Source organism: Coregonus lavaretus (assembly GCF_964263955.1).
Source record: "Coregonus lavaretus genome assembly, chromosome: 13".
Taxonomy (NCBI): Eukaryota; Metazoa; Chordata; class Actinopteri; order Salmoniformes; family Salmonidae; genus Coregonus; species Coregonus lavaretus.
This window is the reverse complement of record NC_140000.1, coordinates 10779312-10806110: the sequence shown is the minus strand read 5'-3', so window position 1 is coordinate 10806110 and position 26799 is coordinate 10779312. Positions and strand designations below refer to the sequence as shown.

The 26799-nt window shown below is 43.6% G+C and overlaps 1 protein-coding gene across 2 annotated transcripts in view; it reads right to left on the bottom strand.

The window, feature by feature from the left end:
• Nucleotides 1-23487, bottom strand: part of LOC311140738 (uncharacterized protein) — a 33415-nt gene extending 9928 nt beyond the window's left edge. Inside the window, exons 1-8 of one of the 2 annotated variants that reach the window (XM_084175947.1) lie at nt 23345-23487; nt 21412-21593; nt 15072-16827; nt 14630-14859; nt 14205-14384; nt 13599-13696; nt 11009-11103; nt 7156-7304 (exon numbers count right to left, since the gene is read on the bottom strand). In XM_084175947.1, coding sequence (XP_084032073.1) covers nt 7156-7304; nt 11009-11103; nt 13599-13696; nt 14205-14384; nt 14630-14859; nt 15072-16827; nt 21412-21567 — 2664 coding nt within the window. In that variant the 5' untranslated portion in view covers nt 21568-21593; nt 23345-23487. Of the gene's footprint in view, nt 1-7155; nt 7305-11008; nt 11104-13598; nt 13697-14204; nt 14385-14629; nt 14860-15071; nt 16831-21411; nt 21594-23344 lie in introns of both variants that reach the window. The other variant, XM_084175946.1, reaches the window with a different exon arrangement.
• Nucleotides 23488-26799: the final 3312 nt, after the last annotated feature.

Here is a 26799-nt window from a genome sequence, read left to right as displayed (position 1 = left end):
CCAAACAGATTTCCTGGCCATAATTCATCCCTATGCAGTGTTCAATGTAGAATTGTTAATCAATTTAGAAAATTCCAAGGAACAGGCAGAATAAACTAAATTGAACGCCTGTATATCGAAAAGAAGACTGATTTTGGTTTGTAACCTTGAAAAATTTGTTTTTCAACTTCAGAAAATTGACCCCGTTTCAAATGATCACTGAGAATAACTGTTCCAGAAGGGTGATGAAAATCACTTCGCATTAATAATAATAATAATAATAATAATGCCATTTAGCAGACGCTTTTATCCAAAGCGACTTACAGTCATGTGTGCATACATTTTTACTATTATATTATATTTTATTCTGTTATATTACATAATGTTTTTACTATAAAATAAGTGTCTTGACTGTGAAAAGGGCTATGCCATTGCACAGCCATAGGCTTCTATAAGCAAGCACCACACTGCTGAGGCTACTACCTTTTCGAAGATTGTGTTCCACGATATAATATAACCAGTTGATATTACAGTTTCAATAAATTAATCTTAAATGGCACTTGTTTTTTTTATTGACTGGATATTAGGATTCGTTATCTGTAATAGCTATGATAAAATAGGCATTGTTGCTCACTGTTGGCATATAGATAAGTGCACACATTTTTTCTCTCTCCCAGTGCCACCCTTGTTCCAAAAATATATATTTTTTTTTTCATTCAAGTACTGGATTACTCAAAAAATAATCATGCAAGTACTTGAAAAGTCAAAAAAAGTAAAATGCCCATCCCTAGACTGAACCAGGTTTTCCTCTAGGATTTTGCCTGTGCTTAGCTACAGTATATTCCGTATATTTTTTTATCCTGAAAAACTCCCCAGTCCTTAACATTACAAGCATAACCATAACATGATGCAGCCACCACTATGCTTCAAAATATGGAGAGTGGTACTCAGTAATGTGTTGTATTGGATTTGCCCCAAACATAACACTTTGGATTCCGGACAAAAAGTTAATAGCTTTGCCACATTTTTTGCAGTATTACTTTACTGCCTTGTTGCAAACAGGATACATGTTTTGGAATATTTTTATTCTGTACAGGCTTCCTTGTTTTCACTCTGTCAATTAGTTAGTATTGTGGAGTAAATACAATGTTGTTGATCCATCCTCAGTTCTCCTATCACAGCCATTAAACTCTGTAACTATTTTAAAGTCACCATTGGCCTCATGGTGAAATCCCTGAGCGGTTTCCTTCCTCTCCGGCAACTGAGTTAGGAAGGACGCCTGTATCTTTGTAGTGACTGGGTGTATTGATAACAACATCCAAAGTGTAATTAATAACTTCACCATGCTCAAAGGGATATTGAATGTCTGTTTTTTTCTTATTTTTACCCATGTACCAATAGGTACCCTTCTACGCGATGCATTGGAAAACCTGGTATTTGTGGTTGAAATGTACTGCTTGACTGAGGGACCTTACAGATAAGTCCATGCAACTTATGTAACTTGTGAAGCGCATGTTTAATCCTGAACTTATTTAGGCTTGCCATTACAAAGGGGTTGAATACTTATTGACTCAAGACATTTCAGCTTTTCATTTATAATTAATTTGTAAAAAGTTCAAAAAACATACAGTATATCCACTTTGATATTATGGGTATTCTGTGTAGGCCAGTCACAAAAAATCTAAATTTAATCAATTTTAACAAAGCAAAATGTGGAAAAAGTCAAGGGGTGTGAATATTTTCTGAAGGCACTATAAGGTAATACTAGTGTAGAGTAGGATCCTACTATTACAGTAGCCATATATACAGTTGAAGTCGGAAGTTTACATATCCTTAGGTTGGAGTCATTAAAACTCGTTTTTTAACCACTCCACAAATTTATTTTTAACAAACTATCGTTTTGGCAATCTAATTTGTGCATGACACAAGTAATTTTTCTAACAATTGTTTACAGACAGATTATTTCACTTATAATTCACTGTATCACAATTCCAGTGGGTCAGAAGTTTACATACACTAAATTGACTGTGCCTTTAAACAGCTTGGAAAATTCCAGAAAATGATGTCATGGCTTTAGAAGCTTCTGGTAGGCTTGTTGACATCATTTGAGTCAATTGGAGGTGTACCTGTGGATGTATTTCAAGGCCTACCTTCAAACTCAGTGCCTCTTTGCTATTGTACAAACAATAGTACGCAAGTATAAACACCATGGGACCACGTAGCTGTCATACCACTCAGGAAGAAGACGCGTTCTGTCTCCTAGAGATTAACGTACTTTGGTGCGAAAAGTGAAAATCAAACCCAGAACAGCAGCAAAGGACCTTGTTGGAGGAAACAGGTACAAAAGTATCTATAACCACAGTAAAACAAGTCCTATAGACATAACCTGAAAGGCCGCTCAGCAAGGAAGAAGCCACTGCTCCAAAACCGCCATAAAAAAGCCAGACTACGGTTTGCAACTGCACATGGGGACAAAGATTGTACTTTTTGGAGAAATGTCCTCTGGTCTGATGAAACAAAAATAGAACTGTTTGGCCATAATGACCATCGTTATGTTTGGAGGAAAAAGCGGGCCGCTTGCAAGCCGAAGAACACCATCCCAACCGTGAAGAACGGGGGTGACAGCATCATGCTGTGGGGGTGCTTTGCTGCAGGAGGGCTGGTGCACTTCACAAAATAGATGGCATCATGAGGAAGGAAAATTATGTGGATATATTGAAGCAACATCTCAAGACATCAGTCAGGAAGTTAAAGCTTGGTCGCAATGCTACCAAATACTAATTGAGTGTATGTAAACTTCTGACCCACTGGGAATGTGATGAAATAAATAAAAGCTGAAATAAATCATTCTCTATACAATTATTCTGACATTTCACATTCTTAAACTAAAGTGGTGATCCTAACTGACCTAAGACAGGGAATTTTTACTAGGATTAAATGTCAGGAATTGTGAAAAGCTGAGTTTAAATGTATTTGGCTAAGGTGTATATAAACTTCAGACTTCAACTGTATAAGGTATTATAAACTGGGTGGTTAGAGCCCTGAACGCTGATTGGCTGACAGCCATGGTATATCAGACCGTATACCACGGGTATGACAAAACATGTATTTTTACTGGTCTGGTAGCCAGTTTATAATAGCAATAAGGCACCTCTGGGGTTTTTGGTGTATGGCCAATATACCATGGCTAAGGGCTGTGTCCAGGCACTCCATGTAGCGCCGTGCATAAGAACAGCCCTTAGCCGTGGTATATTGGCCATATACCACACGCCCTCGGGCCTTATTGCTTAATTATACAACGGGTGGGTCTTATCCTGAATGCTGTTTTCACGGCGGAGATTTGTATAAACCTTGCAGTCTGTCTCTCCGACATTTGCATCATTGTTTCAATATTCAAATTTGATCTCCAGCTGTCACATAGTAATGAATGTGTCGGGATGGGACAGACAGGTAGGCAGCTTTTTTCAGCCAGTCGAAATCATGAATCAGCATCATTTTTATGGATATATATAGAAAGAAATATCAATAGAAAACAGGTAAAACGAAATTAAGTGCAGCTAGTTTGCAGTCTTTCCAGCTTCAGTTTGAAGTGATTGTGTTAGCTGTGTTGTTGGCTAGCTCCTCTGAACAACAGTGTCCTGACAAGAGAGCACATTTTCTATGCCAGGTGAAATCGCGCATCGTTAAATCATTGTTATGGATGTATCCAAAACATTTCACTAGGAAAACAGCTTAAACAAATGCAAATGCAGCTACTTTGTTGTTATTCTGGCTGCACTGTTTGACGTGACTGTAAGTTAGCCGTAGTTGGCTAGTTAAGAAGCAAGGGATAAGAACGTTGCCAGCCAGTATGGCAATAGAATATTTAGAATGAATGACTGGGTCGCAGAGTCCATAGATACAGAACTAAAAGACTTAACGACTGGGTCGCATCTCTGGTAACCGAACCGATAGAACGGACAACCAGCCGGCTTCGGTAGCAATCCTGGATATGTGTCGGGACTATATCTTGTGGAAGGATTAAATAGTATGAATAAATTAATCAAAATAACGGTTTTAATGAAAATATGTAAATCTTTATTTGAATATGTTGGTAACCCGTTGTAAAGAAGTGATAATGCTCTCGACACCGGTGTTTGGAGGATATATTGGCACGGTTTGCGGGCCGAGAAGAAACAACACCCGTGCCAATATATCCTCCAAACACCGGCTTCTCAGGCATTATCACTTAATCATACTATTACAGTAGCCATGTAAGGTATAACTAGTGTATATAAGGTATCCTACTATTACAGTAGCCATTGTCATGACTTGCCCTCATGGGTTGAGGACCAAACATGCCGGCTAGGCAAAGATTTGAACACCCCCTTTCCTGGGGGCCAGTTTTATGACCGGTCATAAATACCATGCAGACTTTCTCTTCCATGCCATGAAGTAGTGGGAGAAAGGACCCCTTTGTTAACAAAGGAAGTCTTCCCGCCAAGACTCCAACATCAAAAGATTGGACATTGGAACATTATTCCTGACCTCCAAGTGTTTGGAATGGTCAATGGGGATCTAAAGAATAATCATGTCATATTGTTTATTATTTTGTGATGTCATTAAGGATGGTATCAAGTAATAACTGTAACTCGGAAAGTGTACATATTCTATCTATCAAGTTTACATCTAAATGTTGTATAAAATATATGATTAAGTATGAGAGTATTTTGGTGAAGATAGGAATGTGATTTTAGTCTTCTAATGAGATAGTTTCCCATATAAACTATGCACAGTGACTAGCCACGCTTAGTCCACACGTTTGGAATGGAGAAACTCTACACGAGGTGAAGAGGAAGGCAATGCACTAGACCTTATCATTTCAGTCTGCAGCTGGCATGTATAGTCGTCTAGAGAACTTTCACTAAAGACACGAGATAGAGGACAATCCCTCTCAGACAACTGCTGGTACATCTGAAGTATCCATTCTAACCAGTACTACGACCAGAAACTCTACCAAGGACATTGGGATCTCTGGTGGGCAAACAGGGTCCTACATCATCAACTCAACTATCGAGGACAGCTATACGTAAATACAGGTTGCATTTCTAATCCGAATGAGCGTAGTTTCCAAAGTAACCACGGTAGTTTGAATCTCTGTCTCTCCCTTCCACTCTGACCCTCCTTCTACACAAGCATTCATGCTATTGTTAGTCCAGTCCACTAGGGACCTGTTTTCATTGTATTACGTTAGTAATCAATAACCTGTGTGTGTGTGTGTTTGTATTGTTATTATTTAGTTAGTTAGTAAATAAATAAATAATTAAGCCAATTTGTGTATTAATGATTCATCAATAAGGTTAGGGTCCTTGCAGGTTCAAGGATTATGCGACGTTCAGAATGAGACTGATAAGAGGTAATTATTTAATAAGTGACTGTTATCGATATATATATGACATATATCTTCTAAGAGTTTAATTCGGGAGATGGTAACTCGTTAAACAACTTATTCCGTGGTGCCCCAAATTCCTAATGAGTTAATTCTTACATGATTAATTTAATCGAGTGACAATTAAACATAGTTAGGTGATTCGATAAATACCAGTCATACATTAAAGTAAGTCACGTCACGACACCATCTACAGTTGAAGTCGGAAGTTTACATACACCTTAGCCAAATACATTTAAACTCAGTTTTTCACAATTCCTGACATTTAATCCTAGTAAAAATTCCCTGTCTTAAGTCAGTTAGGATCACCACTTTATTTTAAGAATGTGAAATGTCAGAATAATAGTAGAGAGAATGATTTATTTCAGCTTTTATTTCTTTCATCACATTCCCAGTGGGTCAGAAGTTTACATACACTCTATTAGTATTTGGTAGCATTGCCTTTAAATTGTTTAACTTGGGTCAAACGGTTCGGGTAGCCTTCCACAAGCTTCCCACAATAAGTTGGGTGAATTTTGGCCCATTCCTCCTGACAGAGTCAGGTTTGTAGGCCTCCTTGCTCACACACGCCTTTTCAGTTCTGCCCACAAATGTTCTATAGGATTGAGGTCAGGGCTTTGTGATGGCCACTCCAATACCTTGACATTGTTGTCCTTAAGCCATTTTGCCACAACTTTGGAAGTATGCTTGGGGTCATTGTCCATTTGGAAGACCCATTTGCGACCAAGCTTTAACTTCCTGACTGATGTCTTGAGATGTTGCTTCAATATATCCACATAATTTTCCTTCCTCATGATGCCATCTACTTTGTGAAGTGCACCAGTCCCTCCTGCAGCAAAGCACCCCCACAGCATGATGCTGCCACCCCCGTGCTTCACGGTTGGGATGGTGTTCTCTGGCTTGCAAGCCTACCCCCTTTTTCCTCCAAACACAATGATGGTCATTATGGCCAAACTGTTCTATTTTTGTTTAATCAGACCAGAGGACATTTCTCCAAAAAGTATGATCTTTGTCCCCATGTGCAGTTGCAAACCGTAGTCTGGCTTTTTAATGGCGGTTTTGGAGCAGTGGCTTCTTCCTTGCTGTGCGGCCTTTCAGGTTATGTCGATATAGGACTCGTTTTACTGTAGATACTTTTGTACCTGTTTCCTCCAGCATCTTCACAAGGTCCTTTGCTGTTGTTCTGGGATTGATTTGCACTTTTCGCACCAAAGTACGTTCATCTCTAGGAGACAGAACACGTCTCCTTCCTGAGCGGTATGACAGCTGTGTGGTCCTATGGTGTTTATACTTGCGTACTATTGTTTGTACAGATGAACATGGTACCTTCAGGCGTTTGGAAATTGCTCCCAAGGATGAACCAGACTTGTGGAGGTCTACAATTATTTTTCTGAGGTCTTGGCTGATTTCTTTTGATTTTCCCATGATGTCAAGCAAAGAGGCACTGACTTTGAAGGTAGGCCTTGAAATACATCCACAGGTACACCTCCAATTGACTCAAATGATGTCAATTAGCCTATCAGAAGCTTCTAAAGTCATTACATCATTTTCTGGAATTTTCCAAGCTGTTTAAAGGCATAGTCAACTTAGTGTATGTAAACATCTGACCCACTGGAATTGTGATACAGTGAATTATAAGTGAAATAATCTGTCTGTAAACAATGGTTGGAAAAATTACTTGTGTATGTAAACTTCCGAGTTCAACTGTATATAAGGAATAACTAGTATAGAGTAGGCGGCCAGTGTACCTGTCCCATGGAGCGTCCCCGTCCCTGTCCCCGGCCGCGGCCCACAGTCTTGTCCTCCTCTGAGCTGGTACAGCGCTGCAGGTGGATGTCCAACACTGACTGGTTCAGGAACTGGGAGGAACAGTGGGGGCACAACACTGGCTCCTTATCTGGGGAGAGGGGGTGGGCAGAATGAGTTAATTACTTACTAAATTAGTGTTTATCACAGTCCAAACAGTGTTTCGAGAGTGTACATGAAATCAGTTGAAATACACTAAAAATATGGAAAGGCCGGGATGGTTACAGGCCCTTCCCGTCCCTACCCACCAAAACACACACTGGGTTCACACTGGGTTACAGGGTATTCTATCTGTATAGTCATCACTCAGTATAGGCTACAGTATGTGGCTTAAGGTAACTTATTTATAGACACACAGACAGACACATGCACTACTGTTGACAGTCTGGATGTTGGAAAACACACTCAGGCTCTCTGTTTGTGAAGCTAAAGGAGCAAAGGAAGAGGAGAGAAAAAGAGAGAAGCCGCTGAGCTTTGATGTATCCTGTCTTAGCCGCCGGCATCTACAGTTACCACGGCAACGCCAACCCAGCAGAATCCTCCCTCCGGGCTGGAGCGTTCGTTCACCAATCCTCCCTGAGGAGCCCTCCTTTGAAACATTTAATAAGGATAATCTCCAACAATAGACCATTAACTAATAATCAATGGCTCAATTCCAACCAATCACATACAGTTGAAGTCGGAAGTTTACATACACTTAAGTTGGAGTCATTAAAACTCATTTTTCAACCACTCCACAAATTTCTTCTTAACAAACTATAGCTTTGGCAAGTCGGTTAGGACATCTACTTTGTGCATGACACAAGTATTTTTTCCAACAATTGTTTACAGACAGATTATTTCACTTATAATTCACTGTATCACAATTCCAGTGGGTCAGAAGTTTACATACACTAAGTTGACTATGCCTTTAAACAGCTTGGAAAATTCCAGAAAATGATGTAATGACTTTAGAAGCTTCTGATAGGCTAATTGACATCATTTGAGTCAATTGGAGGTGTACCTGTGGATGTACTTCAAGGCCTACCTTCAAAGTCAGTGCCTCTTTGCTTGACATCATGGGAAAATCAAAAGAAATCAGCCAAGACCTCAGAAAAATAATTGTAGACCTCCACAAGTCTGGTTCATCCTTGGGAGCAATTTCCAAACGCCTGAAGGTACCACGTTCATCTGTACAAACAATAGTACGCAAGTATAAACACCATGGGACCACACAGCTGTCATACCGCTCAGGAAGGAGACGTGTTCTGTCTCCTAGAGATGAACGTACTTTGGTGCGAAAAGTGCAAATCAATCCCAGAACAACAGCAAAGGACCTTGTGAAGATGCTGGAGGAAACAGGTACAAAAGTATCTACAGTAAAACGAGTCCTATATCGACATAACCTGAAAGGCCGCTCAGCAAGGAAGAAGCCACTGCTCCAAAACCGCCATTAAAAAGCCAGACTACGGTTTGCAACTGCACAAAAGATCATACTTTTTGGAGAAATGTCCTCTGGTCTGATTAAACAAAAATAGAACAGTTTGGCCATAATGACCATCATTGTGTTTGGAGGAAAAAGGGGGTAGGCTTGCAAGCCAGAGAACACCATCCCAACCGTGAAGCACGGGGGTGGCAGCATCATGCTGTGGGGGTGCTTTGCTGCAGGAGGGACTGGTGCACTTCACAAAGTAGATGGCATCATGAGGAAGGAAAATTATGTGGATATATTGAAGCAACATCTCGACATCAGTCAGGAAGTTAATGCTTGGTTGCAAATGGGTCTTCCAAATGGACAATGACCCCAAGCATACTTCCAAAGTTGTGGCAAAATGGCTTAAGGACAACAATGTCAAGGTATTTGAATGGCCATCACAAAGCCCTGACCTCAATCCTATAGAAAATGTGTGGGCAGAACTGAAAAAGCTTGTGTGAGCAAGGAGGCCTACAAACCTGACACAGTTACACAAGCTCTGTCAGGAGGAATGGGCCAAAATTCACCCAACTTATTGTGGGAAGCTTGTGGAAGGCTACCCGAAACGTTTGACCCAAGTTAAACAATTTAAAGGCAATGCTACCAAATACTAATTGAGTGTATGTAAACTTCTGACCCACTGGGAATGTGATGAAAGAAATAAAAGCTGAAATAAATCATTCTCTCTACAATTATTCTGACATTTCACATTAAAATAAAGTGGTGATCCTAACTGACCTAAGACAGGGAATTTTTACTATGATTAAAATGTCAGGAATTGTAAAAAGCTGAGTTTAAATGTATTTGGCTAAGGTGTACGTAAACTTCCGACTTCAACTGTATCTCTCGCTCTCCGAGGTGCGTTCATTTCTGACCCCGACCGCACTGATGCTGTCAACGGCAGCTATGTTGCCGTGATGCCAGACCTGAAGATCAGCCGATATTTTGACCCATTCATTTGTGGGGTCGATTCGATAAACCAGAATTGGAGGATCCTCCATCATCGTTTAAATCTCCAGTTCGGGAACATTTTGGCTTCCCAGTAGATTACAGCGGTGATGGATAGTTGTAGATAAAACAGTAACAGTATGTCGCCACGCTCAACGAGAATAGCCTATGTAGCTGCCAACACTTCAAATATGTTGACACATTTATGGCAACATCACCCCAGTATACTAGAGCAAGATGGAAACGCAAAGAAACTACTATACAACATCGTCTCCCCTCTGCATTCAAGCAGCCCTTGGCAGCTGGTTTTGATCAGGCCAAATAAATTACAAGAGCGATAGGTAGGCTATGTTTATATTTTTGGTATGCGCCCATTCTCTGTGGTTTAGAATAGTGGGTTTTAGCACCTTATGAAAGTGCTTGAGCCACGTTACAAACTTCCCTCTTCGACCCATTTCAGCAAACAGGTAGTACACGCTCTATATAGGCAGGAGTGGGAGATGTACTGTACTACAGACACGCCCCCTTTATTAGAGTCCACATCTGGCACTGAAGGAGGCAATGTCATGGTGCGTTCTTAACTAAGTGGGAATTTTGAATTTACCACATTCAACTGGGAATAATCCACTTGAACGGCACTCAAACGGGTAATTACTAGTGGGAAACTATCATCCTGAGCACCCACTTCTCCCACATGGTGACCTCTGACCTCACCTAGTAAGGAAATTACCTCTATAACAGCATTTTTGGCAGTTAAATGCAACAAAATATTATTTATAAAAAGCAATCTATTCAAGTGGTTTTTTAACTATAATTTGTTTACAAGCATTATAGCTGTACTTTTAGTTTATGGTTGACACAGCTTGTCAGCCATTAGCCAATCTGCGTTTCTCAACGTGTTCAGATCACATGAATGCATCCAACTGGTATTTACGACTTCACATCTGGTAAAGTCCCACCTCCCACATGGTTACAAACGCAGCATTTGAGTAGAAACTTCAGGCCCAACATAACAATCCGGTCACAACAGACAATGCAAGGAACATTGTGAATGGCATTTAATTTTCCCTCTGTACCGAAACCGAACCATGACCCCAAAACTGCAATACGTACCAAACCATGGGTTTGGTGAACCGTTATACCCCTAATTACTACTAAGGCGCAGGGATTACTTCTGCATACTTAACATGGAAATCAGCCCCATCATGAGCAGCTTCACTAATTCACAACCCACACATACACTAGTACACACTACATAGTCACCACTGTCCTTATAATCTAATTCATTATGATCCAAAAGACGCTTTATGGATACGGGCACTGGTCTCTGTCTCGTCCAGTGCTTATCAGACACACAGAGAGGAGGGCAGCTGAGAGGAGAGGGGAGGAGCTACCTTGGTGAGTGAGGGAGTGCAGGTCCAGCTCCTTCCTGCGTTTGAAGGCCTCTCCACAGACTGAGCAGGGGAACGGGTGGCTGGTGTGGAGCAGTCTGATGGACAGAACACAATGAAAAGGGAAGAAGTATAAACAACATGTACCAACTAATGTTAGTAATACAGTACTGAATAAATTACTACAGAAATGTTTGGGGGGGGTTTTCAGAGCAGAAAATGAAAAAGGAGAGGGCTAGAAAGACAAAGAGCTATAAAACAAGCGCTATTAATACAGTACTGCAATGAGCAATATGTTTTTCTTGGAAACTGAGAAAGAAATAAAGCTGTGAGGAATTGAAAATAAGGGACAAAAGGCTCACCACCATCATCAACAATATGTGCAGCAGCTCGCTGGTACTAATAACACTGCAGTGTGTCATTTGTAGATGCATGTAAGCCACGCTTCAAGGGCCCACTGTAATCCGCATCCACACAGAGGAGGAATAACACAAACAACCACATGCTGGCTATCACCTTAGTGTCACAGTATTAGGATTAGCTCCAGACCTGTGTGCTTAACCGTGTTGTTAAGCCTTTTTAAGGTTCAATACGGAGTTATTAGGTGTGTCAAAAATTACAATGGCTGCAGATAAACGGGTGGTTTCAGTGTGTGATGAGATATGAGAGCCTATGTTTATCCATTCCATAATGGAAGGATATAGCCTGGGGGAAGGAGAGGGAGGAGAACCACTGGGATGTATTTAACTGGCTGGATCAGTGTTGTGTTTGATCAGTGTTTCCCAGCCCTGGTTCTCGGGTACCCACAACAGTACACAGTTTTGTTTTAGCCCTTGACAAACACCCCTCATTCAACTCATTGAGGGCTTGATGATAACTTGACAAGTTGAATCAGGTGTACTTGTCCAGGGTTACAATAAAATGTGTACTGTTGGGGGTACTGGAGGACCAGGGTTTGGGATATCAGGGTGGTGGAAAAGTTCACCTAAACACATTTCTTCAGCAGTGGAGGTATTCAACTCTTAACTACAGTGTCAAAGTTTTATTCTAGCCAAGCATTAAAACACTCAGATTCCACTAATCAACCCTGGTTAGCAGGTGTTTTAGTGCTCGCCACTAGCCAATGCATTTCAGGTAGCTGAGTCAATGGCCTTGGCAACGATAATGTTCGTCACACTGTCCTAAATGGTCAGTGTGGGCATCAGGCGAGTAAAGACAACAGTCAAGCTAAAGAAATAATGATTATGAACCACTGATAAATACATTGTGTTCCATGTATAATTCATGACTGATGATAATGGATTTGTAAAGTACTTAACCCCATCGTTTAATATTAGATGCTAAAGGGACCACTTACGGCCCTATATAAATTGTCTGGTCGATCCTCCCTCTACACAGGGCTGACAATAGGAATCAATATTTCAGGCCGAGATGACCCTGAGAATTAAAGTTTCAGTCCAGGTCGTCTCTCCACACCCCCAAGTGTTCGCTAATGAGATGGGGTGTAGGGATACGGACTGTACCCTGCACAGAGACACTGGGACTTCCTGCTTCGCCCTAACTACACACTGACAGGCAGTTCAAGGGTAACGCTCCATTCACTCCCTGATCACGCCCTCCTATTGATCCCCGGATCATTTCTCCTGCCTCACCCCCTCCCTCCTCGCATCCCCCACCTCTAGTTCCTCAGCCTAAGAATAAGAGGGCCAAACTCTGACACCTTTCTGTCTGTCTCCATCGCTTTCTCACCCTACCCCTTATCATCTTAATTTACCGCCACCCGCCTGTCAATCATCGCTGGCGAGGGCTCAAGGGCGCCAAGGCATCTCTGTCTCTGTTAACAACTCTGCCTAAATCTCCTCACTGTGTAGGAACAGGGTCAGGCCTGTGTAGGAACTGGGTCAGGCCTGTGTAGGAACTGGGTCAGGCCTGTGTAGGAACTGGGTCAGGCCTGTGTAGGAACAGGGTCAGGCCTGTGTAGGAACAGGGTCCGGCCTGTGTAGGAACAGGGTCCGGCCTGTGTAGGAACAGGGTCCGGCCTGTGTAGGAACAGGGTCCGGCCTGTGTAGGAACAGGGTCCAGCCTGTGTAGGAACAGGGTCCGGCCTGTGTAGGAACTGGGTCCGGCCTGTGTAGGAACTGGGTCCGGCCTGTGTAGGAACAGGGTCCGGCCTGTGTCGGAACAGGGTCTGGCCTGTGTAGGAACTGGGTCTGGCCTGTGTAGGAACTGGGTCCGGCCTGTGTAGGAACAGGGTCCGGCCTGTATCGGAACAAGGTCTGGCCTGTGAAGGAACAGGGTCTGGCCTGTGAAGGAACAGGGTCTGGCCTGTGAAGGAACAGGGTCTGGCCTGTGTTTGGGTTATGTGTAGCACATCTCCTGTTCTCAGTCCTGTCTTGTGCTCTACTTTCACTGTAAATACGGTACAGCCGTGTGTTTGTTTCTACCTGTAAAACATGCAGGGTTAAATCAAGGTAACTTACACATTGAAATGCGTCACCTGTGCTCCTTGTCTAATCTAGTTCTGTGAAACAGGCCTTTGGGGTTGATTTCAACCTGCGCATTTAAATGAGTCACAGCCCAGTCACAGCCATACCTGTGCTCCTGCAGCTGTTGGTCAGTCTGGAACCGAGCAGTGCAGTTGGGACAGGCAAACAGCTGGCTTTCTTCATCCTCCCCCTCTGGTGTCCGCTTCTGCAGGGACGTCATTGACACAGCACAACATCAGGGGATACAACTAACAGTCTGTCTCAATGTTAACGTAGAGACAAATAGCATTCCTGAATTTCTCCGATCCTAGAGAGCCACAGTGTGTACAGATATTTGTTCCAGCCCAGCATCAACACACCCGTTTGGGCTGGAGCAAAACCCTGTTCAAGCTGTGGCTCTCCAGGACTTGTCTGTGGTATGTTCAGAGATGTTCTCCAGGGATAGTAAGACATTCTAAAAACATCAGGTAATCAGGTCCCAAATGGCTCCGCATTCTCTATATATTGCACTACTTTTGACCAGAGCCCTATTGGGGAACAGAGCCCTATTGGGGAACAGAGCCCTATTGGGGAACAGAGCCCTATTGGGGAACAGAGCCCTATTGGGGAACAGAGCCCTATTGGGAACAGAGCCCTATGGGCCCTGGTCAAAAGTAGTGCACCACATAGGGAATAGGGTGCTATAGGGTGCAATGACTCCCCCCATGTCTGACCTTCCATCTGGACCTGCGGCGGCGGGCTTTGGGCTGGCTGTGGGTGAGGCCGTGCCTCTTCAGGACGCCCGGCTGGGAGAAGCGCTTGCCACACACGGAGCAGGGGAAAGGTTTGGTGCCCATGTGGGTCAGGCTGTGGCGCAGCAGGTTGGGAGAGGACGCAAACGACTTCTGACACACCTGAATTATCCAAGAACGAGGAGGAATTTGATTGAAGAAAGCCCAGTACAACATAGCTATTTCACATAGCACAAGAGCACTGAGATTTCGTCACATAGATTAAACAGAAAAATACTAATTAAGTATATAATAGGAGAGCTATTCCTAACTAACTCCTGCTACTTGTTTATACACAACTAGTTTCAGTCATTAACATCAATATTTCACATCCTTTTCAATAGAACACATCTCCAGTCTAGAAGTACCTTGCAGGTGAAGAGCTTCTCTCCGGTGTGGCTGAAGACGTGAGCGCGGAGGAACCCCCTGCGTGTGAAGGTCTGGCCACAGTGGGGGCAGACGTGGGGGAGAGGGGTGCGGGACCAGTCCTGCATCAGCTTGGCTGGAGGGGGGAGGTTGGTGTCAGGTTGTTCCTCCGCTACAGTCTTCTCCTCTTGCTCTTCCTTAAGGATGACTGGATTCACCTCTTTACCCTTGTCTTTGTTTTCCCAATGAGGAAAGAGAGCATGGTCAGAAACTAGTGACGGTCAGTCAAAATAACCTTAAACAATAGTGAAACATAGCAATATTCAGTTTGGATTGGAATCAGTTAGGATTTCAGGCTATTTTTTATTAATTTTTTAGGTACCCTTACAGCAGAGTTAAGTCTTCCCATTGAGTTGAACCCAGCTGCCATTGGGTTGAACCTACCTTTGAGATCGTTGATGCTGCGTATCCTGATAGCAGGTCTTTTAGCCGGTGAGCCTGACGCAGCACTGGACGAGGCAGCAGGGGGGGACAGCATCCTCTTGGGGGCGCGGGGGCTTCCCTGGGGAGCCGTGGCTGCTCCTGCCCCAGCCCCTGGTTCCCCACGGTGCTGGCGTCGGTGGTAAAGGTACTGGGTGGTGTTCATGAAGCTCTGGCCACACTGGGAACAGTGGTGGAGCGGCTCGTTCAGGCCATGCTTGTCCCTACGGTGGGTACTGAGCTCTGGCTCTTTACTGAAGCTGGCTCCACACTGGGCACACAGGAAACTCTGGCCCTGGACAACCTTGGGCACCTGAACCGGAGCAGAGGTAGAGACAGTGGAAGTAGAGGGGGTACCATCCTGGTCCTGCTCCTCAGTTCCATTGTTCTGGGAATCAGCCACCCCCGCTGTCTCCTCTTTAGACTCTTCCACCACCTCTTCCACCACCTCTTGCTGCACTGTTACTGTTTTATAATCCTGGTCTTCTGCATTCTGCGTCTGTCCTCCCTGGGCCTGGGCTTGTGTAAACCCCTCCTTTCCCCTCTCCTTGTGCTGCTTGCGGTGGTAGAGGAAGAGGGTGGTGTTGAGGAAGCTCTCCCCACACACGGTGCAGTGGTGCAGGGCTTCCTTGAGGCCATGCTGGGCCTTGCGGTGGGCCACCAGCTCAGACACCATGCCGAAGCTGGAGCCACAGTCCACACATAGCAGGCTGGACGGGGGCTTGAGCTTCTTGGCTGCCTTCATCCTGAAGTAGTAGGAAGTCTGCTCCTCCCCAGGGTTATCGGCTGGGAGGTCCTGGGAGGGAGTGGGGTCCTGTGAGGGAGTGGAGTCTGGGGGCTCCTGGGAGGGAGTGGGGTCTGGGGGGTCCTGGGAGAGAGCGGGGTCTGGGGGCTCCTGGGAGGGAGTGGGGTCTGGGGGCTCCTGGGAGGGAGCGGGGTCTGGGGGCTCCTGGGAGGGAGCGGGGTCAGGGATGGACTGGCTGTCTGCTGCAGACTGGGTCTCTGTAGATGAATGGGCTGCCTGAGCCTGGATCTCAGAGGCGTTAGATCCAGTGGATACTTCTACGCTCTCTGTTGCTGGCTCTTTCTCTCCTCCTTCCTGCCCTCTGTTGGTGGTGTTTGGCAGGTACGCATGATCCAGGGTGGCTGGTGTGTGCTCTGCACTCATCCCACCCTCCTCTTTCTCTTTCTCCACGGGTAGCTCAGTCTTCACTACATCCTGCTGCTGCTGGGTTTGTTGTGCCCTCTCCTGACTCCTTCCTCTTCCTCTCCCTCTACCCCTTCCTCTCCCTCTTCCTCTACCTCTCGCTCTCTCTCTTCCTCTGCCCCCTCCTCCTTCATCTGGTGAGTTTGGTTCGTTTGGTTCATCTGGACCCAGGTCCACCTCCACTTCAGCCTGTCCCTGCTTCCCCCCTCCCTCTGGGGCCAGTTCTGATCCGGATCCAGAGCCGGTCTCTTCTGGTCCTGGTTGTGATTGGGTGGGTCCTGCCTTGGTCTGCAGACACTGGCCATGTTTGCGGTGTTGCTGCCAGAGGATCAGGGAGTCGAACAGGGCGTCACAGTCTCCACACTGGTACAGGATCTTGGGCTGGTCTCCTGAGGAGGGCTTCTTTGGGCTGGCCATGGCCAGGCCTGGTGCACCAGAGCTGGGCAGCTCAGAGGAGGCACTAGCCTTGGTCTGAGGGGCAGGCGATGGAGCAATGGGCCGGGTATACACCTGCTGCTGGAGCGAGGGAAAGAAAAAGAGAATGTGAGAAAAGAAGACAAAACACAAGCTGACCAGTCTGGACAATAATGAGTGAACGAAAACGTCAATATTTTTTTGTGTCAAATTGAAAGGACTCCTCCACCTAACAATGGAGGTTTCCATGGCAGTACTGCATAGCAATACCATCACAGGGCAGCAGGTAGCCTAGCGGATATAGCATTGGGCCAGTAACCGAAAGTCAATTCAAACAGGAACAGTGTTTTTGTCTGGCAGATGAGGGATGACAATAGATGAATATAGTAATAGATTATTCAGAGGACAAAGGGGTCAATGAGAGCAGACAGCAGTCTTTAGATCATCAGAGCCTGGGAGGTAGGGTTTCTCTGAGGGGGGAGGCAGATAAGGGCTGAGGGCCTGGGCAGGGTGATGATAAATATCATAGGCCTATCAGCGGAGTTCAGATGGAGTTTGAGATCTGCTCGTTGATCCATTAGGATGATAAGAACCATCAAGGTCGAGGTTAATGATGTGTTCCTTCAGGAGTGTCTTCATTCAAGCAGAGGCACCGCTGTGGCTCATTCTGTTATAGTAGCCTAGACTGAGTAGTACCAGCATAGACTGAGTACTACCAGCTTGTTTCTGCTTTAGCCAATTTGTTGGCGTCATCGTTAGAATTGAGGAATGCAGAAACATATTTGGTATTGTATGTAGAAACAGACTACTATTATGGATATGGTTTCATCTCCGTAGTCTTTAGTGAATATTTTTTTGTTGCTTGTTTTGATGCCACAAACTAAATCACCATTACAATACATTTCAGTCATGTCTGATTTATTTAGTTTCAGAGTACAGTGAGGGAAAAAAGTTTTTGATCCCCTGCTGATTTTGTACATTTGCCCACTGACAAAGAAATGATCAGTCTATAATTTTAATGGTAGGTTTATTGGAACAGTGAGAGACAGAATAACAACAACAAAAATCTTGAAAAACACATGTCAAAAATGTTATGAATTGATTTGCATTTTAATGAGGGAAATAAGCATTTGCCCCCTCTGCAAAACATGACTTAGTACTTGGTGGCAAAACCCTTGTTGGCAATCACAGAGGTCAGACACCAGGTTTGCGCACATCTCAGGAGGGATTTTGTCCCACTCCTCTTTGCAGATCTTCTCCAAGTCATTAAGGTTTCGAGGCTGACGTTTGGCAACTCGAACCTTCAGCTCCCTCCACAGATATTCTATGGGATTAAGGTCTGGAGACTGGCTAGGCCACTCCAGGACCTTAATGTGCTTCTTCTTGAGCCACTCCTTTGTTTCCTTGGCTGTGTGTTTTGGGTCATTGTCATGCTGGAATATCCATCCACGACCCATTTTCAATGCCCTGGCTGAGTGAAGGAGGTTCTCACCCAACATTTGACGGTACATGGCCCCGTCCATCATCCCTTTGATGCGGTGAAGTTGTCCTGTCCCCTTAGCAGAAAAACACCCCCAAAGCATAATGTTTCCACCTCCATGTTTGACGGTGGGGATGGTGTTCTTGGGGTCATAGGCAGCATTCCTCCTCCTCCAAACACGGCGAATTGAGTTGATGCCAAAGAGCTCCATTTTGGTCTCATCTGACCACAACACTTTCACCCAGTAGTCCTCTGAATCATTCAGATGTTCATTGGCAAACTTCAGACGGGCATGTATATGTGCTTTCTTGAGCAGGGGGACCTTGCGGGCGCTGCAGGATTTCAGTTCTTCACGGCGTAGTGTGTTACCAATTGTTTTCTTGGTGACTATGGTCCCAGCTGCCTTGAGATCATTGACAAGATCCTCCCGTGTAGTTCTGGGCTGATTCCTCACCGTTCTCATGATCGTTGCAACTCCACAGGGTGAGATCTTGCATGGAGCCCCAGGCCGAGGGAGATTGACAGTTATTTTGTGATTCTTTCATTTGCGAATAATCGCACCAACTGCTGTCACCTTCTCACCAAGCTGCTTGGCGATGGTCTTGTAGCCCATTCCAGCCTTTTCTAGGTCTATAATCTTGTCCCTGACATCCTTGGAGAGCTCTTTGGTCTTGGCCATGGTGGAGAGTTTGGAATCTGATTGATTGATTGCTTCTGTGAACAGGTGTCTTTTATACAGGTAACAAACTGAGATTAGAAGCACTTCCTTTAAGAGTGTGCTCCTAATCTCAGCTCGTTACCTGTATAAAAGACACCTGGGAGCCAGAAATCTTTCTGATTGAGAGGGGGTCAAATACTTATTTCCCTCATTAAAATGCAAATCAATTTAAAACATTTTTGACATGCGTTTTTCTGGATTTTTTTGTTGTTATTCTGTCTCTCGCTGTTCAGTCAAATTATAGACTGATCATGTCTTTATCAGTGGGCAAACATACAAAATCAGCAGGGGATCAAATACTTTTTCCCCCTCACTGTAAGTACTCACTACTTAGCGTTTTAGCCCAGTGAGGGAGCTGAGTTATAAAACCAGACAATGTAACTTTAACTGCCGCTGACACTGTTCTTATCCAACGTGGCAAAAACGATTACTGCGGACCGACCGGAGCTCTTGAAATAGTGTAATGTATGTGTGTATTAACATCTTCTTGATGAGAGAGCATTTTCAATGTGACGTTGGTGGTTGAGTCACTGTCTCCTAGAAGGACTTGAGACAGGAAACTGTGTCTGCATCCCAAATAGCACCCTATTCCTTATAGTGCTCTACTTTTGACCAGGGCCCATATGCCTGTTTGGTCAATGAGCCTGGCTAGTGGGTATAGAGGCCTGTACCATATAATGAATTTATTTAATTACCGATTTCAGAACTGGACTTCAACTCGGGAAGTGCACTAAAATATTACACATGGGTCAACATGTCATTAAAGTAATTGTGGGAGCACACCACTTCACTGAAGTTCCTTTTTAATAACACTTATTTTTTCCCCTCTTGGTAAGCGAGATGGGTAATGAAATGTAAATAAATACATTCATATTACAAAGCGGTTCTACCTCTGTGTTCATTTTCCATCTTCCTTTTCAATGCTAAAAAACAAAGCTTCTAATTTCCTACTAGGCCTCTTCCATGTAATTACAGTTCTCTGGATCCGAACGCATCAAGGTAAAAAAAAAAATAGCAATGTCGCCTTTAATGTTACACAGAAATTATGATAATCTAGCTAATGAAGTCAGAATGGTAGTAATAAGGCAGCTGACGGCAGAGCAGGGGCCAGAATGCCATAAGGCACTTAGGTTTTATAGAATGTTTCCACAGCTGATTCATCTGTGAGAAGGCCAATGAGCCATCCATCAGGAGGAGGGGTGGAGCTGACTGATTCATCTCTCACGCTCCTCTTCTCTCCCCCCTAGCAACTCAAGATGCAATTTGCCTGTCACTCATGACCCCATGCTTTATGGTTCTGAGCTGGAGGAGACAGTCACCATGGGAGGCTGGGGCCACATTTCGTAGAGCGACGCTGGTAAACGTCACTCACGGTCGACGGCTCACTGTTTTGAACCTCAGAGCATACTGTAGCTGTCATTACGAGGCAGCGATACAGTGATAACAAGGACAGTGTTTTTCCCTCAAATGACATAGTAACAGAAAAAGTATTTGTACATTGGAATAGTATAATTCAATATTTGATATAGAAAGTAATATGATCTGTCATCTTCTTATTTTATTTATATTATTTAGATGTTTGTGTAAGGTGGTTTTTATAATATGTGTTCTTGCCTGAATTGAATATTGTATTGTCTATTTTTATCCCCCAAAAATAAACTAAACAAAAAACAAGGACAGTGCATGTAATGTCCTATTATGAATCAACACAGGTGCCGAGATGGAATGGAATGTTCTCACTCATGAACTTTCAGACATGCAGATATTCTGTAGGAATTATTTGTAGAACTGCCACTTAACGCAGTAGAACATTTGGATGAACTGTATCCCAAAGGAATATGTCTCAGTGAACTGAAAATTCCTGGTTATGTATGACTTAACGGAGGATCTAATTCCTTTTGTACTGGGTAGAATGCAGTGCAGTTTTGTAGGCTACAGCGCTTTTCAGAGTCCAAAACGTGAATGCGTCCGCATCCACACAGCAGTTTTCTTGAGTATTGGATCGTTGGGCTTTAATTTCTGAAATCTCAGCGCGGCAAGCTATTTTTCCAAATGTCACCACATTCAAACCTGAGCCGCGTTGGTTGGGAATTTTGAAGGTGCGCTGTCGGGTTGTGCCTCCCCCACGGATGGACTGCCGGACTATCACAGCTCTGCACTTGTGGACTCTGAATTACGCTTAAGCATCACAAGGCTCTCCCATTCACATGGGAGGCCTTGAGCACAACAATGGCGACACTGTGAAATATACGCACTATTGTATTAATAAATTGTAATATAATAAAAACACTAATATATGCCATTTAGCAGATGCTTTTATCCAGAACCATTTAGCCTAGATGTGCAAAAGATGAGAGAAGTTGAATGAAAAGTTATTCTTTATGATCCAAGACCTTGGTTTGACTCATATAGCAACAGTACACAATGTTCTAGACCTAGCCTATTTAGTGTAAATGTCCATGGAGTTTGAAGCTTCCACTATTACCTGAGTCTGTAGGAAGGGAATGGAGACCGGGGTGGGGGCCCCACTCCCCACGTTCTCTGTGGTGCAGGTCAGCTGGTGGGCCAGCACCTCCTCCAAAGTGTCAAACTCTTGGTAGCAGGGGAAGCACATGTACACAGAGGCACTATCCGTCGCCATACCTGCCACAGGGAGAGAGAGGAGATCTAGACCAAAACAGTGCATTACTGATCATATTCAATTCAGGTTGGCTGGCCTGTTTTATGTCTGCAAGCGACACTTGCACTCAAGTATTAGCCTACAATGTAGCCTAACTAATATGTTATTAACATCTCACAAACCTAAATGTAGCCTATCCCCCCCCCATACACACAGAGCTGATGCATCTAAATATAATTATATTTTTTTGCAGACCTATTGAGAATGTGTTGTATTACCCCATCTATAAAATGCTTGCAAGTCTTCATTTCAAATGGGGCTGATGTAAAAACATTTGATTGATGTCATGTTGTAAACATTGCCCTCTACTGATGGAAATTAGTATCTACATGTGTGCCTGGGGTTTGGTCAGACAGGAGATTTGAACTTTCAGACAAAATGGCAGTTGGTAATTGTTATTTTGTCCACGCTGGTGCTACTAAAGGTTGAGATGGTCGGTCCTGCCAACTGTTGTCTAAAATGTGTGTATATGTAACAGAGAAAGCTGTAAAAAGAAAAAAAGCTATTTTTGTCCTCTGAAGAGGGTGGATGGGTTAATAAAAAATACACTACATGACCACATTACTGCCCCTTTTGTCCTCATGCTAGCTAGCAGCAGCCACTGCAGCCAATTTGGAATAGCAGTGTCAGCCAATCAATTCAATGGACATGCCATTCTAGAATGGCTGCTGTGACTACTGCTAGCTAGCATGAGCACGAAAAGGGCTGTTTTCCAGGAAAACTAGCAGAATTTCAATTGTCTCAATGGAGCAGTGTGGATAAAGGTAACATTTGGAGTACAGTGGCATATCCCATCCCTGCATTGAGGTACGTTTTCCGACCCATATCTCGTGCTGGCTCCACAGTGTCTTAATGTAACCATGATTGCGTTCCGACCCCAGTGCAGCTCAGTGTAAAAAAAGTGTACTGGTCGTCGATCTTCTGGCAATAATAATCTATTCCACAATGGTATATGATTAGGTCATTATTGTAGGCTACTTTATACAGCCTTATAATTTCCCCAACAGATAACATGCAACACTTAATACGACAAACAGCCAATACCTTTTAGTGAATGGTGTACTGACATTACAGTACTGTACATTGCAATACAGTCACACTAACTTGCAGCATTACAGTGTAAGTGAGTTAATGGCGCCAAATTAATGCCAAAGTCGATCCAGACTCCTGACAAATCCCCGAGGTCAGCAATTTAGCTGTTTGCTATCTTGTTATGGGGTGGCTATCTGACTCGCTGGTGGCACTGGCAAGTTTAGCTTGGGTTTAACTAGCTTAGCCAACTAACGTTACTAGTTAGTTGCTGCAGGTTTGTAGGAAGGAAATAACGTTAGCCTATTCTGTATTGATTGACTGCCAGCTAACTGCTAGCTAGCATTTCCGCTAACAAACAATTCAAGCAACGTTTAGCTACATAACCACGATTAATATCACCTTAAAACTGCTTGAGTTTTATCAATACAAGTCAGTTGTCAGGTTAGCTAAACTAATCCACCACTATGTCTCCCAGCAGTCGCTCTAAAGATATTTTCTGTGCTTTGTAAAAACGACGAAGAAGGGTGGCATTCACTTCTTCGGTGGTGTAATGGCGGCTGCCGATTCGATGTAAACGTTAGATGTCTCCCCCCGTTGAGACTCCGTGAAAACAGAAATCCGTGCCTGAAATGTTGTCCTGGCTGAAGTCACATTCCATACAATTAAAAAATATATAATTAAGTTAGATAACTACTAAATAACTCACCGAAAACTGAAGCCGTTATCTCTTGAGGAAACAAGTTGTGTTATTGTTGCAACATGTTAACAAGGCTTGAGCGGATTGGCTGTCTGCTATCTCGTATACCGTACACCAATAGTATTCGACTACACTACACAAAAGAGCGCACTAAGCGTATGACTTTGGTGCAACATGATGGCTGTCAAGAGTCCCAAACAGAGCACTTAAATTGTTGTTCCGTTTATCAACTCGGATTTCAATTGTTTTTGTAGCAAATAAGATAGAACATGCAACTTTCATAAAAAATAAAATATGTTTTATTGTCACATACACCAGATATATGCAGTGAAATGCTTACAGGGTCAGCCATAGTAGTACGGCGCCCCTGGAGAAAATTCGGGTAGTGCCACACATCGACAGATTTTTTCGGTTATTGGTGCAACGCTCTAACCGCTAAGCTACCTGCCGCCCTACCCAATTAGTTTGACATAGAAATAAATAAAAAATCACAACATGATCATGACGCAGCTTATGGTTTTGTGCTATTCATTTATAAAACCTCTGAAAGTCTTGAGCAAGGGCACAAAGTCAAGGGCACATCAACATATTAGAACTATTAGAACCAACGCTCGAAATGCTAGGCTACCTGCCACCTTAACCAATTAGTTTAACCTTTTTATTTTTTTCATGTCAATTTCAACATGAACGTGACACATATTATGGCTTTGTGCTATTCATTCATAAAACCTATGAAAGTCTTGAACTCAGACCTCAATCAATCACATTTTCATCTGTAAGCCCACAGTAACTGAATGTGGTACTCTGTAGCTCAATTGGTAGAGCATGGCGCTTGTAACGCCAGGGTAGTGGGTTCGATCCCCAGGACCACCCATACGTAAAAATGTATGCACACATGACTGTAAGTCGCTTTGGATAAAAGCGTCTTCTAAATGGCATATTATTATTATTTATATTATATCACTCAACAGGCTGCTGAAGCGCCAGGATTCTTCCACATCAAGCATTATATCCAGTGGCTGGGGGAAAGGTTGGTGGTAGGCCTCCTGTAGCTCAGTTGGTAGAGCATGGCGCTTGGATTGTGGGTTCGATTCCCACGGGGGGGCAGTATGAAAAATGTATGTCCTCACTAACTGTAAGTCGCTCTGGATAAGAGCGTCTGCTAAATGACTAAAATGGAAAGTATGGACTGTCCCACAGCACTTCTTCTCTCCCAGAATTACATTGCGCCCAGGGCTGTTCAGGAGGAAGACAGGTTCCTTCAGAGTGTTTAACCCGACACCAAATGGTATTAAAGAGGCAGCCAGGGGAGGGCCAGCTAGGGGCCACTCAATCTCCACGGAAACTGTGCAAGCTGCTTGACTTGCCGCAGAATAACATTATTCAACCTTGACGCATTGTATCACAAGAGTGGAAGACATCTCAGATATGTTTGAGGGATGTGGTTCATATACTGGAGAGCCCCTGCTTACTGATGCACTCTGTCTGTCCTCCTCATTCTCTCTCCTGTTTCTAGAGAAACTTGCCAGTCTCACTGAGCTACTGCTGTGGAACTGATGGAGCTAAGCGGGTCAGACAAGGCCTCTTCCTGTTAATTCAGTAGTGCTGCTGCCTGGACCTGAGGGGCAGATTTAAACTAAAATGTTCACTAGATTTCTCTAAAGCACCAGGCAGCAAAAGTTCTGTAGGATCCCATCAATATTTTCTGTTGAATATAGAAAAAACAGATGCAGCCAAAAGGTTCAGGGACACCCAGAGACTTCATTAATCATATCCTCCTTGGCAGTTGAGAGAGGTTGAATCATGTTGAATGGAAAAGTTAGAATTTAGAACCCCTCTGAGAGCGGTCCACAGGAAAGACAGGTTTGAAGTGTGTACTGATCTACAAACTCTAGAATAGTTATGGAATAGTTAAAGGGTAATAATAATAACATATCTGTGAGGCGAATATTCGAGTGACTCACCAGATATCAACTGGGCTCTTGAAAGCAGAAACAGTAAGGGGGAATACTTCATATAACAACACCATCAAATGTGCAGATTAAACTATTAAGAATATTATGATCTGCCTATTCAGCCTGCCTATTAATCTGCCTATAATGCCCGCCTATTCATGAGCCAATGACACCTGGCCACCACGCTCCATTTTGCTCGCCATCTGTAATTTAATTAACTACAGAGGCATAACATTTCATCAAGCAAGGTATAATTTCACTGACATTTGCATGGTTCCAATAGCTATTTAAATATTGCTTTGATAGGAGTAGTATATGTCAGATACTACTACAGTTCAAATTGTGGTCAATGGGGTTTAACTCTACATTACATTTGTTGAAGTAGAAGTGACTATTTGTTTCCATTTGATAAAAATGTTATTTCTAGTGGACTTATTTGACCCTATTGCTTTCATCAGTAGTATCCTTTCCTAGTGGGCAGGTGACGAGGAAAGGAAGCTACTCACATTGGTCAGCCCTCCATGGTGACGGTCTCCTCAAGCTCAGAACCATAAAGCATGGTGTCATGAGTGACAGGCAGATTGCATCTCGAGTTGCCAGTGGGGAGAGAAGAGGATCGTGAGAGATGAATCAGTCAGCTCCACCCCTCCTCCTGATGGATGGCTCATTGGCCTTCTCACAGATGAATCAGCTGTGGAAACATTGTATATAACCTAAGTTCCTTATGGCATTCTGGCCCCTGCTCTGCCGTCAGCTGCCTTATTACCACCATTCTGACTTCATTTACATAAAACAAACAAATGCCATTACTACTTATTGGTGTGTCCTTTAACTAAAGGCCTGGGTAGTGTAAACACACCAAGTTTTAATGTTCCTCATTAAGTTGATCATAAATGAGATGTCTGTCTGCTACTAGCAGCCAAAACAGTCAAGTACGTTAGTCAATAAATGCAGATGATGTTCTAGTGCCATTCACACCTGGTACTACTTAAATTGATGGTGTGCGTGCACACTTCCATTCTTTATAACATGAGACCATGGCAGTTTCATCACTTTATTCATGAGTTGAATTATTTATACCAACAAACAAAAACAGTCTCTCTCCCCTCGCTCTCTCTCCGTCTGTCCCCCTCTCCTGCATCCACTTCACAACCGTTCTGTTCCCACCAGTGGTGTGGTATGACCCTTGTGCAGGGCCATAAAAGATCAGGATCACAAATTAAAATCAACTCGTGCCAGGAAAATAAAACACAAAAATAACACAGTTAGCTCTTCACTTTAAGAAAACATAAGGGGTATTGATTTAAAAAAATTATCCACGCTCTCCCACTACTCACACTTTTGTAAGATTTGTCAGTTCGTTCATCCATTCATTAATTCAATCACTCATTCATGTAATCTCACACAGACAGAAGTAATAGGTTAAACCCATTACACAAAACACTTATTAGGGACACGGGAGAAGGGACCCGTCTTGGGACATATTACACCTCCCTCCCCACCCATCCC